This window comes from Ciona intestinalis, chromosome 2, assembly GCF_000224145.3.
Source record: "Ciona intestinalis chromosome 2, KH, whole genome shotgun sequence".
In the NCBI taxonomy this organism is placed as follows: Eukaryota; Metazoa; Chordata; class Ascidiacea; order Phlebobranchia; family Cionidae; genus Ciona; species Ciona intestinalis.
The window spans coordinates 4,559,740-4,581,691 of record NC_020167.2 but is presented as its reverse complement, the minus strand read 5'-3'; the positions used below and the strand labels follow the sequence as shown (position 1 = coordinate 4,581,691).

Below are 21,952 nucleotides of genomic sequence, written 5' to 3'. Positions count from 1 at the left end.
CCAGTGGTACACTAATGGGTTGTCCAAATTATCAGCCATACATAAAAATATCCAAAAAAAATAATCACCCACAAAGTAACATACTATGGTAACTCGTAAGCTGGCGCGAGGTGTACACCCGTGTGATAACGACTGTCGTTTTCCGGCCACGCGAGGATAAAGTAAGTTACATTCATTCTTCATTCATTCATTGCTGTTAATTGTTAAAAAATGACCTAAAAACTTGCTAAAGGCACCCCTCTCCTACCCGACGTTTCTATACAAACTAAACGAAAAGGTGGTATATACTATAGTAGGGTAGGGGAATAACGATCTATGGGAGTCGTGAGGATACGGTGTTATAGTTCGATAAATGCTTTTTGGTTATTACCAAACGGGACGGAAAACTATACTAAAACGGTGTCCTATCCACCCCCCATCCTACTATATTAAAGCTAGCGTTATTTGGGAAAAGTGTTTACCCAACAACCAAACGTCTTAGAAATCTAGAAATAGATTCACGACGTGTGCGTCAATTTATAAATCAAACTATTTTCAGGTGCTTAGATACATTGTACATATAATTATTTTTTCTGAAATTTGCAACATGCGTTCCAGAAGAAAACCAACGGCATTTTTAATTGTCACTGTTGCAGTGGTCATATTAATAAACTTTTCGTAAGTAATTGTAACTCAGGTTTAGCATGCGCGGTAGCAAATTATACTACGAGACAAGCATATATAGGCACCCTATGCGCATACAATGTTTAAAATGGCAATTCTATAATGTAAAATATAGCAGCGCCAGCAATACGTCTACGACTTGTAATTTATTAGCCTAAACATGTCGTTGTATAGTATCGTGGGGAAACACAGGATACCTTTGGCACTTAAATATCCAAATATCCTTATCGTGTTTTAAGCAATTAACAACGGTATATTGAACTTAAGCAATTAACAACGGTATATTGAACTTAAGCAATTAACAACGGTATATTGAACTTTAAACATTATTTTTTTACTATACCAAATGGGATGGGAAAATAGAATGATAAGGTGCCCAATCTTTCCCCACCCTACTATTATCATATTTTAGTTTCTACATACGTTGGTTCCCTATACCTGGTCGGATCATTACTCCGAAGTTCACAAAACCCGACAGAGATACTACAACAACAGAGATTACGGCGCATCTTAAAACAGAAGCAGAGCAAGTGGACCATTACAGAATTACTGTGATTCGACCACCACTTCTTACCTACAACTGCTCAGAGTCATCAGGTTTGAGCTATAAACATCATCATATTGTATAACAGCTTTGTAAAAAATTCTTTACTTTACAGAAAATGTTGTAATGTGTTTAGTCAATTTTATGCTATCCTCTTCCACAAATTTTGCACTGAGGCAAACTATCAGGGAAACAGTTGGTACATTATCTTTCCTAAATGGTCTGTCGATAAAAAATGTTTTCGTCGTCGCAAAATCAACAGAAGAAAATGTAAACACAAAAATCTTGGAAGAATCTGATGCGAATAAAGATATTTTGTTTATTGACCACTTTGATTCATACAGGTATTTAATGAACCCATTTTTTTAGCTGGTGACAAGTAACATTTTTTTGGTAAAAAATAAATGGGAGTGTATGAAACAGAATACCCGTGTTAATTATAACGACTGTTGATTTGTTGCTCCGCCACGCCGGGATAATAAAGTCGCATTAATTTATACAATTGTGAAAATTATATGCTTAATCAATTATATTTCCTCATACTTTAACTAGTGGCGTGTTTTATTCGTTACATATTTATAGAAAAATCGTGTACAAGACTCTCGCCATCCTGCAATGGTCGTCGGAAAATCTACCTCCAAGCTATTTCGTAAGTAAATCAGATGATGACGTAAGGTTCTCAGCAAGTGAAATGTCAAAACACATGCTGCATTTACTTAACCCTGGTGCCAAGGAAATCATTTCAATGGAAGATCGTTTAAGACGCATAGAAAACTTTCCGATTCTGTGTGGTCACACATTGTTAATAAACCCACGTACCTGCCGGGATCGTAACAGTATATACTACCTCTCGCCAGAAGAATACCAGTTTGACTTTTTCCCTGACTACTGCAATGGTGCCATGTACTTGATGCCGGTCAGTACAGCAAAACGACTGTTTCAACAGGTTCGGGCTGAACAAATTATTAGAATGGAAGACGTTTGGGCTACTGGTATATTAAGAAGCAAACTTAGCGAGAAAGATCAAATTGTTAAACGGGAACCAGCATTCGCAACTCACTTTCCTCATTTGAACACATCGCAACTCCAAGCTCGGACGATAAAGTTCCATCAAGCACAACTTAGAGAGATAAAGAACTACAATTTGTCATATTGTTGCTAAAATTATTTCGAATTCGAAATAGTTAGCCAAATATTAGCCTTAACCCCAGTTCCCAATTGATTGTGCTTCGCCATAGGACCTTACCAATATCTAATGGATTAAAGTATTAGTAGTTTTATTACTAACGTATCGTGGAACACGCTATGCAGACCAGAGTCTTATATACGGACTCTGATACAGACAATATATAATCGTAATACATTTTTTATTCAACTGTTATAAACATTCTTCTACGAAATTCGTTCACATCTGTGTTTTAAATGTGCGTATAAAAATATGTATGTATGGGAGAGCTCAGTATATTTTTGTGAAAATGGTAAATTGAACATATGAACATGGGTGCGTTTTGTATAATGAGGGTAGGGAAAAGTGTGACATCTATATTTTTTCGTATAATTAAAACTAAAGTCCGTATATAAACATTTTGTTTTGTTTATATACGGACATTTTGTTTATATACGGACTCTGATTAAAACATATTTCGATTATGGGGTAATACTATTAGTTTCCTATATCTTTAATAATTGACCCCTCAAATTGATTAAAACAGACGAGAATTTTTTTAAGCGATTCGGTGCTGTTTCTGCGCAGTATCTTATAAATCGTTTTGTATTGGTGCGTGCCCATTCATTATAGTTCGACTCTCTTGCTTATGGCTTTGGCCGATTGGCGACTGGACAATCTTTAATCATTCTGCTCCATAAGTAATCGGATACCCTGCTTCCTATCTAGGTACCTGTGAAGCAGCGGAAAAAAATTGTACCATAGTCTGTGCAGGAAAAGTCGGTACTTTATCAAGAAGGGCGTATCTGCTTACGAAGTATGACAAAACTTGCAGTAGTAGGTTGGTATTGTAATTGTATGTTATATGGTGAAAGTTATGACTGTCTATACCGTCTACTGTTAGTTGATTTGTTGTATATACATAGGTGGCGGAAACGGATTTATTGGTCGTGCTCTGGCTAAGCAGTTACAGAAATCTGGTTACAAGGCCCTGTCAGTTTCAAGAAAGCCAGGAGAAAATACATTAACATGGGTAACCTTTCGAAGTGTTAAATTTTACATTTGCAGAAAGCAACCTCTGATTTGAGTGTTTCTAACATTTTCTTAGAAGTCTATTGAAACTGAGGGACTGCCAAAAAACACTGAAGTGGTCATAAATCTTACTGGAGAACCTGTTCTTAATGTTTTTAAAAGGTAGGGTTACAGATACCAGATTAAAAAGAAAATCTGCGCATGGGGTATTTGTTATCAATATCGCTGTATTAAAACTAAATAAAAAACTAAATTTTTGAAATAATATTTCAGACAAAAATCCGAAAAATAAAAGCAGAAACAAACTTTCAAACCTCCTATACTACATTGTATTGCTTTGTAAAAAATACCATTGCAGGTGGACTCCAAACTTTAAGCAAGAAGTTTGGGATAGCAGAATAAAAACGACAAAAACTTTGAGAACGGCTGTTTTGGCAGCTGACACTCCACCAAAAGTTTGGGCTACAGTATCGGGTGTGGGGTTTTACCCTCCTAGTACTTCTCGAATTTATGATGAGCTCTCTGTCCCTGAATCAACTGATTTTTGGTCCGAACTTACTCATGCTTGGGAGAATTCAGGAAGAATTAAAAATGAAAATACTCGACACTTTGTTGTGAGATCAGGTTTGAAGTTTACCCATGTTTTTTTTGTATATTTTAAAATTCAAACCAAAAATAGTTATTTTTACTGATTGAGTAAGCTAATTTACATTGAGTGGTGGCCTTTCTGTCTTGCCCAAAGGATATGAGTTGAAGGCTTAACATTGCAAGTTGTTACTATTGTGGCTTTTCAGAACTTTGTGCCAGTACAATTTTTTAAACTTTGTTTTATGTTGTTGGTTAAGTTACATTTATTCATCATATAAAGTTTAAATTTTGTAGGTGTTGTGCTTGGAAAAAATGGAGGTGCCATGTCAGAAATGTTACCCCCATTTAAACTTGGTCTTGGCGGACCGATGGGTGATGGGAAACAGTGGTTTCCATGGATACACATAGATGACATAGCTGGTATATTCATGCATGGTGTTAAGAACACATCGGTGCGCGGTGTGTTGAACGGTGTAGCACCTGAAGCACACACAAATGGAGAGTTCAGTAAAGCCTTAGGATCAGTTCTTTCAAGGCCAGCTTTGCTGCCATTGCCAAGTTTTGTAGTTAAAGCTTTATACGGTTCAGAGCGCAGTGTGATGCTTTTACAGGGACAGAATGTATACCCAAAGTTGACACTTGATTCTGGATATGTGTATTCCTATCCAAAGCTTGATGCTGCTTTGAAAGAAGTAACATCTCGATAATACTGATGTACCAGAGCTGTAGAAGTTTATTTTCACTTAATTTACCATATTTTTCACTGTAAACACGAATACACCTTTACGTATTGCATATCATAGCTGTAAACTTACAAAGAATCAGTCATGTTTTGAGTTTAATAATATGGGACAAAGTCCTTTAAATCTGTGTGTATATAATATTAGAAATACTTATAACTGTGTATGACACAAATTTATTTGATTTTTGTTATAGGTTAGGAATAGGTTTGTAGGGAAAATAAAATGAATTTGCCTCCAATATAAATATGAGAAGCAGAAGTAACTCAGGTGTCAAGTTAGACAACTATGCAAGAATAATTCAAAAAAGTATTCTGAAATTTCAGGTATATTATTATATGCTACTTGTTATTTTATTCTACTGTACCCTTGCAGTGGAGAAATTTATTTTAAGTAAAAAAAAAGAATTGTGATGGCCTTTTTTTACTATTATGAAAGTTGTGGATTTCATAAAATAAAGAAAGATTTATTGATGAAGACTATGGACAATAAACCTTAACGACACTGAACTTGCTGTAATTCAGTTGTTTTAAAATTTCACACATTTTAAAAAGTTTACATTTTTTAACATTTGACACATATTTAATTTTTAAAAACCCAAAAATGAAAAAAAAGTTATTGCTTTAACAATAACTAATTTTTAAACACTAAATTAATCAATTTAAACATTAAAATAAAACCTGAAAATTAAATTCTAAGGATCCTATCACTGGATTATTCTCAGCAAGTAAGCACGCACCACACGCATGGGTTCGTGACAATCTTTACTCACTCCAAGCTGTGTGGGGATTGGCACTTGCTTATCGGAAGCATGCAGACCTAGATGAAGACAAGGCAAAGTCATACGAACTTGAACAGGTAGAAAGTTTGGTACCAAAGTTTTACTTTTTACATGTTTTTTTCGTTCTGGTCAATGCAGTATCTTTATTTATTTGCAATTAATGCTATATGATTGAACAGGTAGAACAGGTAGAATTAGAAAGTTTAAAACCAAAATTTTAATTGTTTATGTTTTTGCATTGTTCAATGCAGTATCTTTTTTTAATTTGAATTAATGCTACATACTTGAACAGGTAGAACATTTAAAATCGAAATTTTATTTTTTCCATGTTTTTGACTTTGGTCATGGGAGTATTTTTATTTTTTTTTGCAATTATTTCTCTATAGTTTTTTTTTGTATAGCCTTTAAAGCATATCTTTTACAGAGTGTTGTAAAATGCATGAGGTCTTTATTACAATGCATGATGAGGCAGGTGGAGAAGCTGGAAGCATTTAAGGTGAATATTTAAATTCTTATAATAAGAAAGTTTTCGAAGAATCTTATCGTGTTATTATCATTACACTGTCCGAATCATATTTGTACCTAACTATTCATTTGCAGATATAATAGATAGGCTAGGCTAATAGATAGGTATATATACACAAGCAAGGACAAACATACATGGTTTTATCGGGATGCAAAATATGTTTATTCCTATTGCAATATAAGAAGGTTTAAAGCCTAAAGAGTGCATAGGTTTTCCACAGTGTGCATGGATTTTTTAAACTATATTAAAAAAAGCTTTTGAAACCCTCTTTCCTGATTTCTCCCTGAAAACAAGGACCCATGAAATTTTATCACCATATTATATTGCTGACCTACAGTTATAATTTCCAATTCTTATTTATTTAGACCAGCCTATCCCCAAACGATTCCCTTCATGCAAAATATAATCGTAAAACGTGTGGGTTGGTAGTTGGTGACCAAGAGTGGGGACATTTACAACTTGATGCAACCGGGTTATATGTCTTAATGTTGGCACAGATGACTGCATCTGGTAAGTGTTACTAATTTTACATGCATTTCCGTTATAAATAAAAATAGGTAAAAAAATAAAACTAAAAAGAGGTAAAATTAAAAAAAATTAGGAAAGGCAACAAAAGTTTAGAAACTCTTTCGCACTTTTTGTTTTCTCATATATCTATCTTATATTTGAGCTCAAAAAACCCTATTCTAAAGCATTTATTGTTATTTTGCAGGTTTTGAAATAATTTACACCCTTGATGAAGTGGACTTTGTTCAAAATCTCGTGTTTTACATTTCGTGTGCGTTTCGGACACCTGATTATGGGATATGGGAACGTGGTGACAAAACCAACCATGGAGTTCCAGAATTAAATGCAAGCTCTGTTGGAATGTGTAAGGTTTGTATAATACAATATATATATATATAGCCTAATATTAAATAAAGCTTTAGTAAAACCCTAACCTTTTCGAAAGAGATTTTTGGCCCTTTGGTCCGGATAATGAAGATTTAGCAAGAATGTCCAAGCTATCTCCCAGGAGCAATATGCAGTCATTGAGTCATATATAAAGCCCTATACGTTACCAAGTTTATATAACTTGTTATGGTACAGTTTGCACACACTCAAATGCTGTTGTCACAATAAAAAACACTTTGACAGTGGACTTAAATAGGCAAAGGTGCAAAAAAAACAAAAAAAACAGAAGGCATAAGGTGTCCAAAAAACTTGTGATGGTGCAATTTGTATACTCTCAAATGCTGTTGTCACAGATAAAATTGTTTTCACAGGCAGCTTTGGAAGCAATTGATGAAATTAACTTGTTTGGTGCAAGTGGTGGCCACCAGTCAGTCATACACGTAACTCCTGATGAGAAAGCTCTATGCCAAGCTATTCTACAGAGTCTGTTGCCCAGGGAGTCGAACTCAAAGGTGAGTTAAAAATTTTAAAAGCCTAAACTGGTAGATAAATTCCTTCTAATAAAAGTTTTATTTTTTTATAGAAGTTGTGTGAATGTGTTTTGTTTTCATGTACCACTGTCATATTAATATAGGTTTGAATTGAAAAGATGGAACACCTTTTCATTCTGTTTTGTAGTTTCATTTGATAGTAAACAAAGAACATTAGAAAAACTATAAAATGGTATCCTCAAGACCCCATGGTCCGTTGTTAATTGTTTAAAACACAATCAGAATAATTGAATATAATAAGATAAAGGCGTTCCAACTTATCCCACAGTACTACTTCATAAAATGAATTAACAACTAAGCAAATTATGTAATTACCTTTTTATATTAAAGTAACACAACCTACACACCCACTAGCCTACTCCATGTATTAAACTTAGGAAGTGGACGCCGGCCTTCTCAGTGTTATCGGTTACCCTGCGTTTGCTGTCAATGATGAAGCATTGGTGAAGCTTACAAGGCAGGAAATAGTTGACAAACTACAGGTGCGATTTATTTGTGTGATTCAATTTCAAATGATGTGTGAGCCTGTCCCGTTTAAAATTTGCGATTTGTTATTATTTATACCTTATGCTGTGTATATGTTTATTGAGTTGGTGTTTGGCTACTTTCTGCGTTTATAACATTGTTCTTTTGGCTTTTGTTTGTTTTTTTATTTGCATTAAAACACTGTATTTATGCACACACAGAGCCAGATTTTAGCTAAAACTAAAGTTGTACGATATACCCAATATTAAAACACATGTAAATCTTATGGACTAAAACCACAGTCGTAATACTCGTAAAACTCATATTTGTGAATAATTTCTAACATCGCTTACATGCAGGGTAGATATGGTTGCGGAAGATTTTTAAGAGATGGTTACAAAACTGCATTGGAAGATTCATCCAGGCTACATTATGAACTGGCTGAGTTAAAAGTAATGTTTCAGATTTGGACTGTTAATTTATTACTGCTAAACCAAACATGTCATACTGTATTTTATTGGGATGGTTGTTTATGTATATAATAGTATTATGTATATGATAATAGTTTTATATATAATAGTTTATGGTTGTTTATGTATATATAGTAGGGTCGGAAAGATGAAACACCATTAGCACATATTATCTAAAATTGGCTTCCTCTCCAAATATAGAATAGTATTATATATATATATATATATAGTATAAGGTATCATGTATGTATATATATAGTATAAAATGATTACATAAAAATTATATATGTATACCCTGTATTTGTATCCCTAAGGTTTGGAAAAGTCTGGAAAAATATTAAAGTTCAAATTGAAGATCTACAAATATAGTTTGTGTATGAAGTTTTTCAGCTTCGGTATTGTAAAAACAGTTTTGTAAAAACCATTGTAGGTTTTTGAAAACATTGAGTGTGAGTGGCCGTTATTTTGGAGTTATTTGCTGCTGGATGGAATATTTAATGATAACCAACAACAAGTTATTGAGTACAGAGATGCCATGCGTGAAGTACTTGTTCTTGTTGATGGGGTACGCTGCGTGCCGGAGCTGTATGCTGTTCCAGCTGACAAGGTATGGACTTATATGGCTGCTTTTATTTAGTAATAATAATAATAATAATAACTTTATGTATCTCTTCAATCAGGGTAGGGTAGATTAGAAAATATTTTAAACGAAAAGACAGGATATAGCGACAATTAAAAAGAAAAAAAAGACTTACAATTGATAATATATTTACAAAAAAAACAGGCTTACAGTTAAAATTATGTTTACGTTTAATTGGAAGAAAATTAGCGTGGTCAAGTTAAACTTCTTATAGAAACAAAAGTTTGTGTTAAAGACACAACGCATACAGTGGGGAAAGTAATAGATTTTTTAAACAGTTGCAAACTAAATTTAGAAAAACATATAGTAATTTTTAAAATACTGTACTCTTTAACTGATAACATAGGATTTGGTGTGTAATTACATGTTAAAAGTCAGATGGTATCTAATTAGTTTACCAGTTGTTTATAATTCCTTGTCAATATAGATGTGGGGATTAGTTACCTACATGCAAATGAGGTTATAACACACACACACAGTATGAATTATGATCCAATTCACATACATGTTAAACTATGGTGTGAAACATTATCTGTTAAAATAAAACATTAAATGATTTCCAAAGCTACGAAACACTAATAAATATGTTTTAAGTGGTAATACATATACAGCACAGAATAATAAATGCTTATGTAGTTTTATTTGTGTTTTTTCTTAAATAAACTGTTTTTCCATTTAAATAACAGTTGTTGCTGTAACACATTTTATAGAAGTTCATGAAATTATCTTTAAGTGGCTCATCTGGTATAAAAGCGCAGTGTATTTCTGACCTGGGAAATACAAACACCACACTTTATTACTAGATGAGCCGCCTAAAAACTATTTACATTATGCTTGGTAGCAGAAGTAACATAATAATTCATATAAGTTTAATATACAGTTATTTGTGTAACAGGTTGAACTAGAAAAAGCGAACCCTAAAAGCCAGGATCGGATACCACTGGGTAAACTACCCCACTTATGGGGGCATTCCCTATATTTGCTGGGTCAGTTGTTATGGGACGGATTCCTTGCCCCGGGTGAGATTGACCCACTTAATCGGAGATTTGCAACGGCTCCTAAACCTGATGTAGTTGTACAAGGTATGCTATTTCTATCAGAAAAAATACTTTGATTTAAAATAGGAAGAAATTTTTGATCTCGAGTGCAACATTATAGCAATTGCATATGACTCGACGCTGTCTTTACTTTACGCCAAATGACAGGAGTCAAAAATGCAGACGCTCTGGCACAAGCTTTAGAGCTCTGGCTTGATCGCATGTCACCCCAACTTTTAAACCAGAAGTCACTTATGTATACGCATCCCGATTTTTTTGAAAATGAAAACCACTAAACCCAGTTTTATTCTGCTGTTAGGTGTCTGTAAACAAACAAACAGAGACAAAGTTTATTACAATTTCTACATTAATCAAATAGGTTTTCTATGTTTGACAACCATGAGTGTATTGCATTGTACATTGCTTGTATCTATAAATAGACAAGTTTAATTAGTTTGTTTTTAATAAAAATCAATCAAATATAGATTATATTTAATCTCTACACGAAGTATTAAATACAAAACTTTGTTTAAATTGAGCCAGTCTGTATAGCATTTGTTTGCAGTGAGACACTTTATTTTGAGCAGAAATGTTTTTCATGTTTTTTAACTACATAGTTGCAATATATGCCGAGGAAAAATCATTTCAAACAATTTTGAAGAAGAAGCTTGGAATTCATGTCGACTCACTTGATGAAGTGGCTCCAATTATGTAAGTTGTTTGTATTGTGTTTTGTGATGACTTTATTGTAGACTTTTTACTTTATTGTAGACTTATTGTACTGTATGCTGAGTTGAGTTAATTGTAGACTTTTTATTTAAATCTTCGATTACAGTAGCGAATATTTAGAAATATTTTTAACGAAAAGACAAGATATAGCAACAAAACAACAGTTGTTGAAATATGAGAAGTAATTATAATTGCGACAGTGTAGAGTTGATATAAATAACATTTTCTGTGATGGTTGTTTAATTACTACATTTCAAAATAAACTTATACAAAAAAAATTGCCAAAAAGCAACAAATCCTTAAAAACAATATAATGGTACAGCAAATTTAAAATTTCATACTCAAACAAATATTTTTTTTTCAATTGTTTTATCAATCACCACTCCTGTCCAAACAGGGTACAACCAGCGCGTGTTCTCACCAGTGTGTATTCAATGCTTGGTAAAAACAAGAAGATGAAGTTGTCTGGTCGGCCAAGCAACCAGATTGGTGTGCTGGGAACAAGCAAGTTGTATGTGATGAATGGAAGAACTTTCGCTTTCACCCCTAATGTAAGTCAGGGATAAAAGTTATATTTTTTAAATGGGTGTAACAGATTGTCGTAATAATTTCTGAGGCATGTGGGATGTGGGTAATAAGGTAAGGATTTGTGTAACAAATTTTGAACCTGTGTAAGGTTTTTTTTTATTTCTTAAAATTTTAATTCAGACAACACTATAAATTGTATACAGTTTAAAATACTCTATTTTTCTAAAATCAAATGGAATTTGAAATATATATATAATATATAGAGTCAAACAGTCTGTCAGATATGGCTGCATATCATTTCTGGGAAAAAATGTATACTGTCTGTACTTTTAAATGCTTTTCACCAAAATTAAATTCGAAATATATGGTGCAAAAATATGCAAACAGTCTGTCAGATTTGACCATATGTTATGTCACGAGTCTTCAGTCAGGACAATACTATAAATTGTCTACACTTTACATCCCCTATTTTACTAAAAATTAAATTGGAAATATATATATAATATATGTTGCAAAAACATGAAACATAAGTAAAACAGCCTGTCAGTTTTTACTACATATCATTTCAGTGCAAAACTATATATATTTATATATATTGTCCATACTTTTAAGTGCTTTTCACCAAAATTAGGTTCCAAACATATGGTGCAAAAATATGGAATATAAGTCATACAGTCTGTCAGCTACATATCATGTCAACACATTCTTTACCAACCTTTCATTACACAGTTATTGGACCAACGTGACTTCTACATGTCGCTTGACACTGACATGTTGATAGACATGATGTTGACAGAGCTTCAGTATCTTTCCACCTACTGGAACATGCCCGGTCGTCCAATTATAACTGTGCCAATCCACAGTGGGATGTTAGGTAACTTTTGTGACCTTGAATGGAAAATTTTATAATAGGGAAAAAAAAGAACTTTTATCCTAATTTTGTTATCCTAATCCTAATTTTTTAAATTCTGAGCGACACAAAAAAAGATTAAATTTGTTTATTAGAAAGAAAGCATTACTAATCTTTAATGAAAGGCTGAAATAAAATAAATATACAAAATAGTGATTTTAAACATCTAGTATTAAGGTACAGAAAACGAAAATCAAATATTTCGAAGTTAAAAAATAAAAGGAAAATCCAATATTTATTTTACTGCTTTTAATATGAGTAGAAAGTATATATATTGGACTTTTAAAATTTTGGAAATAATTGTTTAGATTTTTTTAATGTTTCACTGAACACTAAACAGACTTTGTTTATTCCAGCTGAAGACGGTGAGAATTTCAAACCAAGCTTAATTTCCACACTCCGTAAAATACAAAGTGGTTATTTATATGGTGTGAGGTGAGTTAAATTTAGTTAAATTTAAAACCGGTGGTATTTATAAGATGTTGGCAATGAAAATGTACATTAACACTATTTCCCAGTTTTGTAAAGTAGACCAACTCTGGCCTAAATACAAGGTAGTGAAGGTACCCTACCACGCCTCACTGTAGGATCTGAATTACATTAAATAGAGTTTCCCATGTTATAGATAGACAAGATAGTGGATACTATTCTATTTTACGTGGTTGAGAACACGCCTTGCCATAGGACTTGATATTTAGGCCAAAGTTTGCGCAATACCTTGACCCCCAAAGTGCTGCACCCAATTAGTGACCACTGGTTTCAGAAAGTTAAGTGTACCGTTCAAGGCACATTTGCTATTAGTGGTATCAGTATCGTGTATCAAACCTAGTACCCTTCGCTTACGATGCAAACGGCAAACCACTGAGCCACGGCGCTGAAGTGAAGTCATAGATGGTTTTAAACTTTGGTGTATATGTTAAACTTAGGTGTATGTGTTAAATGTAGGTGTATGTGTTAAACATAGGTGTATGTGTTAAACATAGGTGTATGTGTTAAACATAGGTGTGTATGTTAAACATAGGTGTATCGTGTATATGTTAAACATAGGTGTATATGTTAAACATAGGTGTATCGTGTATATGTTAAACATAGGTGTATATGTTAAACATAGGTGTATATGTTAAACATAGGTGTATATGTTAAACATAGGTGTGTATGTTAAACATAGGTGTATCGTGTATATGTTAAACATAGGTGTATATGTTAAACATAGGTGTATATGTTAAACTTAGGTGTATGTGTTAAATGTAGGTGTATGTGTTAAAGGTAGGTGTATATGTTAAACATAGGTGTATGTGTTAAACATAGGTGTATATGTTAAACATAGGTGTGTTTGTTAAACTTAGGTGTATGTGTTAAATGTAGGTGTATGTGTTAAAGGTAGGTGTATATGTTAAACATAGGGGTATATGTTAAACATAGGTGTATGTGTTAAACATAGGTGTATATGTTAAACATAGGTGTATATGTTAAACATAGGTGTATATGTTAAACATAGGTGTATATGTTAAACATAGGTGTGTATGTTAAACATAGGTGTATATGTTAAACATAGGTGTATATGTTTTGTACAGGGTAGTGCTTGGTTCATTGAAGAGTTTCATGAGCACTTCATGTAAAACACGACTTACTTTCCTCGAAACTGAAGGTAAATATACATTTTCCTAAGTTTTCAGTAGTTTTGAATTCATTATTGTAATTGTAAATATACTGGTAAAAATTTATTCAAGGTAATAATGGCATTTATGGTTTAAAGCTGTTTTGTGTACTGTTAACCTTTGTACAGGGTATGTATATGTGTAATGAATCAAAACATTATTTTTTTTATATTTTCTTATATTTATTTAAGTGGTGTTTATTTTTATAAAAAGTATTTTTTCTCATAGAAATAAAGTAATCCTTCCATCAAGTGTAACACATTCATAGAAACCTATCAAAAATAATTCTTTTATGTTAAAAAAATTCTTATTTTATCTAAGATGCTGAAGCGAGTGATCTGATGGAGTTGCTCCTCACAAGAGCTCCTCCTCGTTTATATCGTCTCGGATCACACACGGATGTCAAGTCCTCTCTACGATCCTCGAACCGGAGTCAGAGCATGCAGTTGACTCCGGAGGAACACCAGCAGAGGATCTGGGAAGCAAAGTTGGTCGGAAAACAGAGACAGAGGAGAATTTCGACGGACCTCACCAGTGAGAACTTAATTAATCATATTAATTTTTTGGGTTCGGATTTTTTAATGATATTTTTGGGGTATGGTGTTTTTGCAACAGGAGAAACTGACTGATTTTTGAATTAATCTAGGTATAGTGTATACCTGTCTATGTATTGTGAATGCGTACGTTCATGAATATTTTTATGTATGTTCAAAGGTTTTTTAACATGGTATGTCTTGTATGCATGGTGTTATAAATTAAAATAGACTTACTTCAAACACAAAAGGTGGCAATAGCTGAATCAAGCCAAAGTTCCCGCAAGCTTTAGAAGCACTTGCATGGGCAGTATCAAAATTATTTCTCACACATTAGAATAACAAGTACCAATACTGCGCAATGTAATTCAAATAATTCGCAAAAAAAACTTTTTGTTTTCCATCCAACAGCAAACAAAGGTATGGTAAGTTTGTAAAGGCACAATGTTGTTTTATGTTTTACAGAAAAATGCTTTATAATTTCATTGTCGTTGTGTCCCCAGGTTCGTTTGTAGGCCTCGGTAAGTCCATGATTCCGCTGAATAAGTGATTGGTAACCTGGCCAATGTAACAGTAATTTGTAGCAGCATTTTCTTTGTTTCCTATGCTGTAGTTCTTAACGAAAAACTTTTTTCTGTCTTTTTCTTCCTAAATATTCAACTTTACTCTTTTGCCTTGCAATTGAATCTGTTTGTTTACTAACCACGAGAATGATGTTTGAGCTTAACTGCATGGTGGTGTAACTTATTATATAAATAATTGCATGATTTGTGCGCACATTCATTAACGCACTGTATCTGCGCAATACAACTAACAGACAGTGATTACTAATTTGGTGAAATGATAAATTTTTAAACAGTGTTTGGGTTTATGTTAATTATGTTATCATTGGTAAAAATATGTGTTTGGTGTTGTTTATAAAACTAAGAAAAAAATCGGTATGTGACAAATTGATCATCATATATTATGGACATCACTAACTTGTTCGGTCTGCACTACTAACCAGAAACATCAATCTATTACTTCACAATATTTTCCATACAAAACTAGAAAAATATAAATACAAATGATCTTACAATGCTATATTAATATATATATATACAATATAAAGTATTATTGCCAATTATGCGTAGATCAGAATGATAAAAACACATGCATGAATATCTCTTGCTTATAAATTGGCATTTTTTTTCTAAATTTTTCAGGCATTGCTACTTTCAATGAAAATTTGCTGAAGAAAATAAAGTTACTAGGGTAAGTATATGATGTGTGCCAATCTCAGTTTTAAACTATTTTATATTTTAACCAATCTCGGACAGTAGTTAAAGTCTTTCTTCTCAGGCATAAAAAACAACCACTCGCAGTGGTTTCTTATGGTTTGTCTAAACTGTCAGCCATAAATTCAAAAAAATAAATAGAAAACAATTACTCACAAAAAAAATAAAAAACATTCCACAAAATAAATAAAAACCCACAAATAAAAATTACTCATAAAAAATTCTTATTGGACGAAGGAGGCACTATAGTCTGCTCTGTTATAACAGTAGATATCCTTGCAAGTGAAAATCAACAAGTTGAAGCTACATTTATTAATATCTCAGCTCTGCTTATATACCGACTTTTTACTCCGCTTAATTGTGGGGTAGGAATTCTGAACCACTGCTGGTGGTGCATTTTAGGTTGTTTATTTTAAATTATCAAAGCTAATTTTTTTTAATATGCTAAGTGTGAACTTATCACAGGGAAAATGAAGAGCCAACATCGCCACAGCTCAAGCCCAAAGTTCTAGTTCATCGGTTACATGAAACTATGTTTCTATGGGAACAAGCGGATATTTTGCATTATCTCTATACACACAAGTTGGTTGAATTTTGTAAATGCTTCAAAAAACACTTATTAACATTTTAGTGCAACAGTCCCGATGTTTTTCATCTGACGCTCTTTTCAACATTTTTATCCATAGCGTGTTCTACCGACTGTCGTTTTGCAGTTGATGATTTCTTTTTCTTTGTTCTTTAAGTAATATGATTTTCTCTAAATAAAAAAAAATAACTAAATAAAAAAAAATATTATACATACATTATTTTTTCTAGCAAAACTCTTTAAAGTTTTTCAAGCAAAAACCACTGCTAAAATTTGCATATCTTTTACACTCAAGTTAGTACTTACATAACTAATCAAAGATGTTCTTCTAACATATGTGAACCTGCAGAGGACCCAACTGGGACACAGAAATAGATGGTGAACCAGGGGTGCTGGTAGTTGACCTTATTGAAGAACTTTATGACAAAGCTGGACAACAAGGGAACTGGATGGTGGTTAGGCAGGTAAAGTTTTTTTTTTTTTTTTTTAAACTTAAAGACATTATTTTATTTTTAAACTTAAAGAAACCAGCTGTATAAGTATAAATAGGCCTGGCAGCAACAGTATGTATAAAGCCGTATAAGTTGTCAGAATAACCAATTGATTCTGACACTTTAGAATATATTTCTTTTAATTTTAATTATACATACACTTTTTGACTTTTATCTCTTGAAGTTCAGATACTTGAAAATAATTAGTTTAATAATTGTGGTCATCAACAGGTGGACTGAACTGTCAACTATATAAACCTAAAAATAACTATCCATGTGATGTATATTGAGCAGCTTATAACTGAGCAATATAAAATAAGCTACTGGTAATATACAATCATTAGGTTACCCTGCCAATGCCATAGTAATTCAGAATCAAACACCAAACTAACTATGTCTGGATCCCAAAAGTTATGGGTTCAGTTTGGGAGTATATGTCCTTAGGCAAGACAATTAACGACGTTTACTGAACCCAGTGGTTACTAATGGCTTGTCTAAATTGTCAGCCATACAAATATACAATAAAACAATGACCCACAAAGTAAGCTGGAACGAGGTGTATGAAACAGAAAATCTGTATTACAACGAGTTTCGCAAAGATAAAACAAGTTGCATTCTCCATTTAATACTCCTTTATTTAATAGATGTCAGGTTTACTGCAGAAACGTGTAAGTGGTCTCTCTCAATCCGTCACGGATCTCTTGATTCGTCAAAAACAGGTTACGGTTGGCTTACCACAAGAACCAAAGGAGTTCACGATAACCAGGTGTGGTGTGTTTGTTTATCTTTGCTCAATTAAGCGTGACTAATTCATTCTCATGAATTAAGACTATTTTAGTAATAGCTGAATGGGTTATGGTGGGGAGGAAATGAAACGCCTGTATTCTAGGAAGTAGGCATTGTACTAATCAATAAACTGTGGTGTGCAAAGTGCAATGTCTAATATAAAGCAAGCTGAGCACGGCAATTTTGTTGGGAAATTTTAGGGAAATTTAAAAATTTTGCAACATATTATATTGTTCTATTGATTTGGAAAAAAAAATGCCCCAGGATAGTTCTATTGTTTATTTATATAAAGACAAAATGTAATCCTATTATATGACCAACTTCAAAGGTGCTTATTGTTTTTCTAATAAATATATACCCCTTAACTAAGTATGCAATAAAATTAAGGTCAGCAAAAGCACACCTTATATTCTGCACCACAATAGAAATAATATAGCATCAAAAAAGCAAGCTCCAAAAAGTGGGAAAATTATTTACAGTTGTTGATAAAATTCCACTTTGTGTTGACAGTACGGGTATATGTTTGTTAAAGAAGCATACCAACGAAAAAACAGTGTGTTAATAGAAATGATCAAACATGGTCTAAAGGTACCACCAAAATGTGTTTAACAGGATGTTTTCTGAAGCTGTTTTGATTTTTGAAACTTTGATGGTACCTTTAGACCACATATAAGCATCTAGCCATATACAAATTTTTGGCTTTTGAAATTTGTTTAAACCTAATTTTGATTGACAGACCGATGCCAGCTGATGAATTACATGGTGTGATCACGGATTCATTTGGTGACGATACAGATATGGCTGTTCTTACTCAGGTTAATATTCAACATAACAATTATAACACTTTTATTAACTGCTTTCTTAATTCTATCCATAAGTAAAATAAACGTATTGCAAACACAATGTCCAGACTAAAATAAGCCCAAATTAAAAATTTCTTATTTTTATTTTATTTATTTTAGTTTCAACATTATATTTGCTATATGTTCATTTTACTTATGGATAGAATGTGGATAAACACTTCCTCATGCTTAAACAATATTTTTAAGTATAACATTTTTTTCCAACTTTAAAAAAAGAGACAATTTCGATATAAACTATTCCAGTGTATAAGCATTGTATTAACGCTAGTAATGCCAACAGGAGATCATCATGTACCTTGCTATGTTCATTCGTGCTTCACCTGCTTTGTTTACGGATCTACTGAGACTTAGAGTTGGACTAATTATACAGGTTTGTTTATTATACAGAAATAAAATAATAAAAAATTCCGAAATTTTGAAATTTGTACATAACTTGGAAATAGGTTTATCTGTATTTGTTTAATAAAATCTTCCATTTTTTCTTAGTTTTAGTATGTTTGTGCAATATTTTCAAACAGGGTTAATAAAAATACTGGCTAGATTTATATTTGGGAACATAGAAACAATTTTTTTATTATACAACATTTGATTCTAAATATGTATCATAGGTGCTATTTTTGAGAGCTTTTTAAACAAATTCGAGGGATAAAAATAAGTTTTATTAAAAAAAAATTCTGGAGGGGGGTAAAATTATGATTTTTTTTAAATGGGGGATGAAAATTTAGTTTAAAAAATATATTGAAGAGGTTAGTGAAAATTATAATTTTTAAAAATAGGTGGTGAATGAAAATAACATGAAAAATAATAAGTGAATGTGAAATAAAGGATCCTCTTCCCAACAGGTGATGGCAAGTGAATTGGCTCGCCATCTGTCTTGCTCCGGTGAGGAAGCATCCACTCACCTCATGAGTTTAAGTCCATTTGAAATGAAACAACTCATTCTAAATGTGCTCAGTGGGAAGGAGTTTGGAGTCATTAAAAGTGGTGAGGTTTTTTATATTATTTTTATAATGAAAAAATTATTTTCACTTCAAAAAAACAATTGTTTTTACTAAAAAACAATTATTTTTAGCCCCAAATTTTTTTACAATAAAACAAATATTTAAATTCTGGTTGAGGTTACCACCTTGAGGTTTTGTAAATGTTTTTTATTTAAATGTAAATGTTTTTATTTAAATATTTATAAACTGTTTTTTTTTTATTAGGTTATACTTTTTTTATGATAATTTTTTTTCAAAAAGGTTTCATTTTTTATTTTTCTATTTTCTAGAAAAATATAAAAGGTGAAAATTTTAATATAATTCCTTTCACAGTTCGTACCTCATCTGCATCTGCCACGACCTTAAATCATGAAATATCATTTCAATACAACCGGTCGTCCAAAGCTGATAAATCAAATTTTATCTCTATCAAAAAGCATTTAAGGGTAAATAGCTTTGAAACTATATTTGTTTACCTCTATTGGGATGTTGTAGTCAAAACTTCGGCTAAATTTAGTGATCTTTGCTATGTCTTTCTGTAGGGCCTCACTCATATATTGTACAATACTGTACAATAAAGGTGTAACTTGTTAAATAATCAGCTTGCGAAATGTGTTAAAATGCAATGAAAATCAGTTATTATGGTTGCATAAACAGTTTTTTTTCTCTATAAAGAAATTTTGTCAAGTAACTTTTCACATGTTTTTTTCCATTTGATGTTTTCTTTCTTTTATATCAATTTTGCTTGTTGTGGTTAGAGCAGAGCAAGCTCTGGAAAATCTAGTGCTCGTGGTTCTGTAAGTATTCGCTGGTGGTCCTAATGCTTACACTTCTTGCTAAACTCCCAAAAGCTTTTTAACAACCCAATTTGTATTCTGCTTAATGCGTAGCCAAAAGTATCACACATGTTTTAATACATACCTTGTAACTGTATATAAGTAAATTTAAGTAGTGAACATTGTAGTGTAAAAATTTACACCAATTAAAATTTATTTTTTTAAATGCATGCAAAAAGTCTTTTACACGCATTCAACCTTAAGCAGCTTGCTTGAATTTTACTTTAACAGCTATTTTTTTAATAAGTTAAGATGGAATACAGCTCTGCAAAATTGAAACAGTGCTATTTGTGTGGTTTGTTATGAAACTTACCCTAGAGTGTTGTTTTAATTCTTTTATTAACAAATATTTAAATAAAAAAATTAACCTTTGCTGTAAGATTTAAGTTAAAAGTTTTTATTTTTATACCCATATTTAGTGGCGCAGCCAGGGGGGTTTAGGGGGTCGCGACCCCTCCTTATAAACCTCCTCAAAAAAATTATTTAAATTTTTTTTTTTAAATTACCTGAATAAACCCCCTCCTCTTATTTTTTTCCAGGTGCGCCACTGCCTGTATTACAGTATTAAATGCTTGGGTCGAAAATTACTATTTATACTACTAATTTTTAGAGAAAGGATTTATCTGGATTGATATCTCCGCCAGTATGGACGCAACACTCGTTTGATGGACAGTATGACCCCGCTAGTTCACCAAGCAGTATACGATCCATGTCTGCCCTTACTGCACCTGCTGCATATGCACAAGTAAGTATGTGGTGTAGCGACCACTCGTTTCTTCTAATTTATTATAAATTTGTTTTAACTGTAAGAGTGTTTTAACAACTATTGTTTGGCTGCAATATCCTTTCTTTTAAATATTTTTTTATTTTAACTACCGTAATAAACTTTGCATAAAAGATGGGTGGGGTAGGATGGGACATGTTTTTATTTTCCAATCATGTCCCATTTGGTAGTACATAAGTGAATATTTACAGAAACACATTCCCGTATTTACAGAAATACATTCCCTCTCACCCCCCAAAAAAGCATTGTTAATTGAAAAAACACTTTCAGCAAATATATTTTTTAGCTGCAAAACAGTATTTCATTTTACCCTACGGTACAATATATCTTGTTTCATACCTAATTAAACTAAACCACTATATTAAAATAGTTTGCCGGCCACAAGCGAGGTCAATGGGTCAGAAGAAGAAGAATTGACGGAGCTTTGAATCGCGTCCCCCACAACTTCTATACAAGAATATGGAAATTGTTGGAAAAATGTTACGGCCTCGTCATAGGGGAACATCATATACCAGGATATGTAACGAAAGAGGCGAGTTTTGGAGTATATTAGTTTTTTTCTGACCTGTATTGTGGTACAGTGGTTAGTCCGTCTGCCTCTTACCAACATGGTACTGACACTCTTTTCCACATCGTTATGTTCCATCCACCGTTATGGTACTAGTAATTTCCTTCTCTTAGTTCTTTAAATAACATGATCTTCGCTATCGAATGCGAAAAAAATTAATAAACTTCGAGTAAAAAAATTACTAAATTTTGTGGTTTATTTTTGTTCTTCAAAAAACATGATCTTCGCTATCCTATGCCAAAAATTTGATTAAAATTTAAGTAAAAAAACGGAAAACATTTTTTTTACATATTTGTTCATTTAGATGACGCAGGGCGAGATCAATTC

At 32.5% G+C, this 21,952-nt stretch overlaps 3 protein-coding genes across 8 annotated transcripts in view; all 3 read left to right on the top strand.

Annotated features, from left to right (window-relative positions):
- The first annotated feature begins 535 nt into the window (after positions 1-535).
- LOC108951005 (beta-1,3-galactosyltransferase 1-like) lies at positions 536-2,369 on the top strand. Its single transcript, XM_018817334.2, has 4 exons — positions 536-657; positions 1,076-1,260; positions 1,323-1,551; positions 1,790-2,369. Exons 1-4 carry the CDS (start codon positions 587-589, stop codon positions 2,367-2,369), a joined length of 1,065 nt encoding a protein of 354 aa, XP_018672879.1. The 5' UTR covers positions 536-586.
- Positions 2,370-3,038: 669 nt separating this feature from the next.
- Positions 3,039-4,928, top strand: LOC100181474 (epimerase family protein SDR39U1). Of its 2 annotated transcripts, none has more exons than XM_026840874.1 (5): positions 3,039-3,213; positions 3,299-3,405; positions 3,484-3,566; positions 3,763-4,028; positions 4,287-4,928. In XM_026840874.1, exons 1-5 carry the CDS (start codon positions 3,192-3,194, stop codon positions 4,697-4,699), a joined length of 891 nt encoding a protein of 296 aa, XP_026696675.1. In that variant the 5' UTR covers positions 3,039-3,191; the 3' UTR covers positions 4,700-4,928. The 2 variants fall into 2 exon arrangements, with proteins under 2 accessions (XP_026696675.1, XP_002127876.1); XM_002127840.4 differs by having other exon boundaries at positions 3,481-3,566.
- Positions 4,927-21,952, top strand: part of LOC101243227 (phosphorylase b kinase regulatory subunit alpha, liver isoform-like) — a 20,380-nt gene continuing 3,354 nt past the window's right edge. The window contains exons 1-28 of one of the 5 annotated variants that reach the window (XM_018817472.2): positions 4,928-5,058; positions 5,432-5,590; positions 5,938-6,009; positions 6,405-6,549; positions 6,752-6,915; positions 7,305-7,445; positions 7,862-7,966; positions 8,309-8,401; positions 8,850-9,026; positions 9,955-10,141; positions 10,714-10,807; positions 11,223-11,376; positions 12,083-12,227; positions 12,620-12,698; positions 13,838-13,911; positions 14,243-14,455; positions 14,866-14,874; positions 14,958-14,975; positions 15,660-15,708; positions 16,197-16,313; positions 16,667-16,781; positions 17,453-17,574; positions 18,331-18,409; positions 18,738-18,827; positions 19,300-19,441; positions 19,771-19,883; positions 20,884-21,018; positions 21,428-21,589. In XM_018817472.2, coding sequence (XP_018673017.1) covers positions 4,981-5,058; positions 5,432-5,590; positions 5,938-6,009; positions 6,405-6,549; positions 6,752-6,915; positions 7,305-7,445; positions 7,862-7,966; positions 8,309-8,401; positions 8,850-9,026; positions 9,955-10,141; positions 10,714-10,807; positions 11,223-11,376; positions 12,083-12,227; positions 12,620-12,698; positions 13,838-13,911; positions 14,243-14,455; positions 14,866-14,874; positions 14,958-14,975; positions 15,660-15,708; positions 16,197-16,313; positions 16,667-16,781; positions 17,453-17,574; positions 18,331-18,409; positions 18,738-18,827; positions 19,300-19,441; positions 19,771-19,883; positions 20,884-21,018; positions 21,428-21,589 — 3,231 coding nt within the window. In that variant the 5' untranslated portion in view covers positions 4,928-4,980. Of the gene's footprint in view, positions 5,059-5,431; positions 5,591-5,937; positions 6,010-6,404; positions 6,550-6,751; positions 6,916-7,304; positions 7,446-7,861; positions 7,967-8,308; positions 8,402-8,849; positions 9,027-9,954; positions 10,142-10,713; positions 10,808-11,222; positions 11,377-12,082; positions 12,228-12,619; positions 12,699-13,837; positions 13,912-14,242; positions 14,456-14,865; positions 14,875-14,957; positions 14,976-15,659; positions 15,709-16,196; positions 16,314-16,666; positions 16,782-17,452; positions 17,575-18,330; positions 18,410-18,737; positions 18,828-19,299; positions 19,442-19,770; positions 19,884-20,195; positions 20,553-20,883; positions 21,019-21,427; positions 21,590-21,952 lie in introns of those variants that run through there. The other 4 variants (XM_026840869.1, XM_026840870.1, XM_026840872.1 and 1 more) reach the window with 4 other exon arrangements.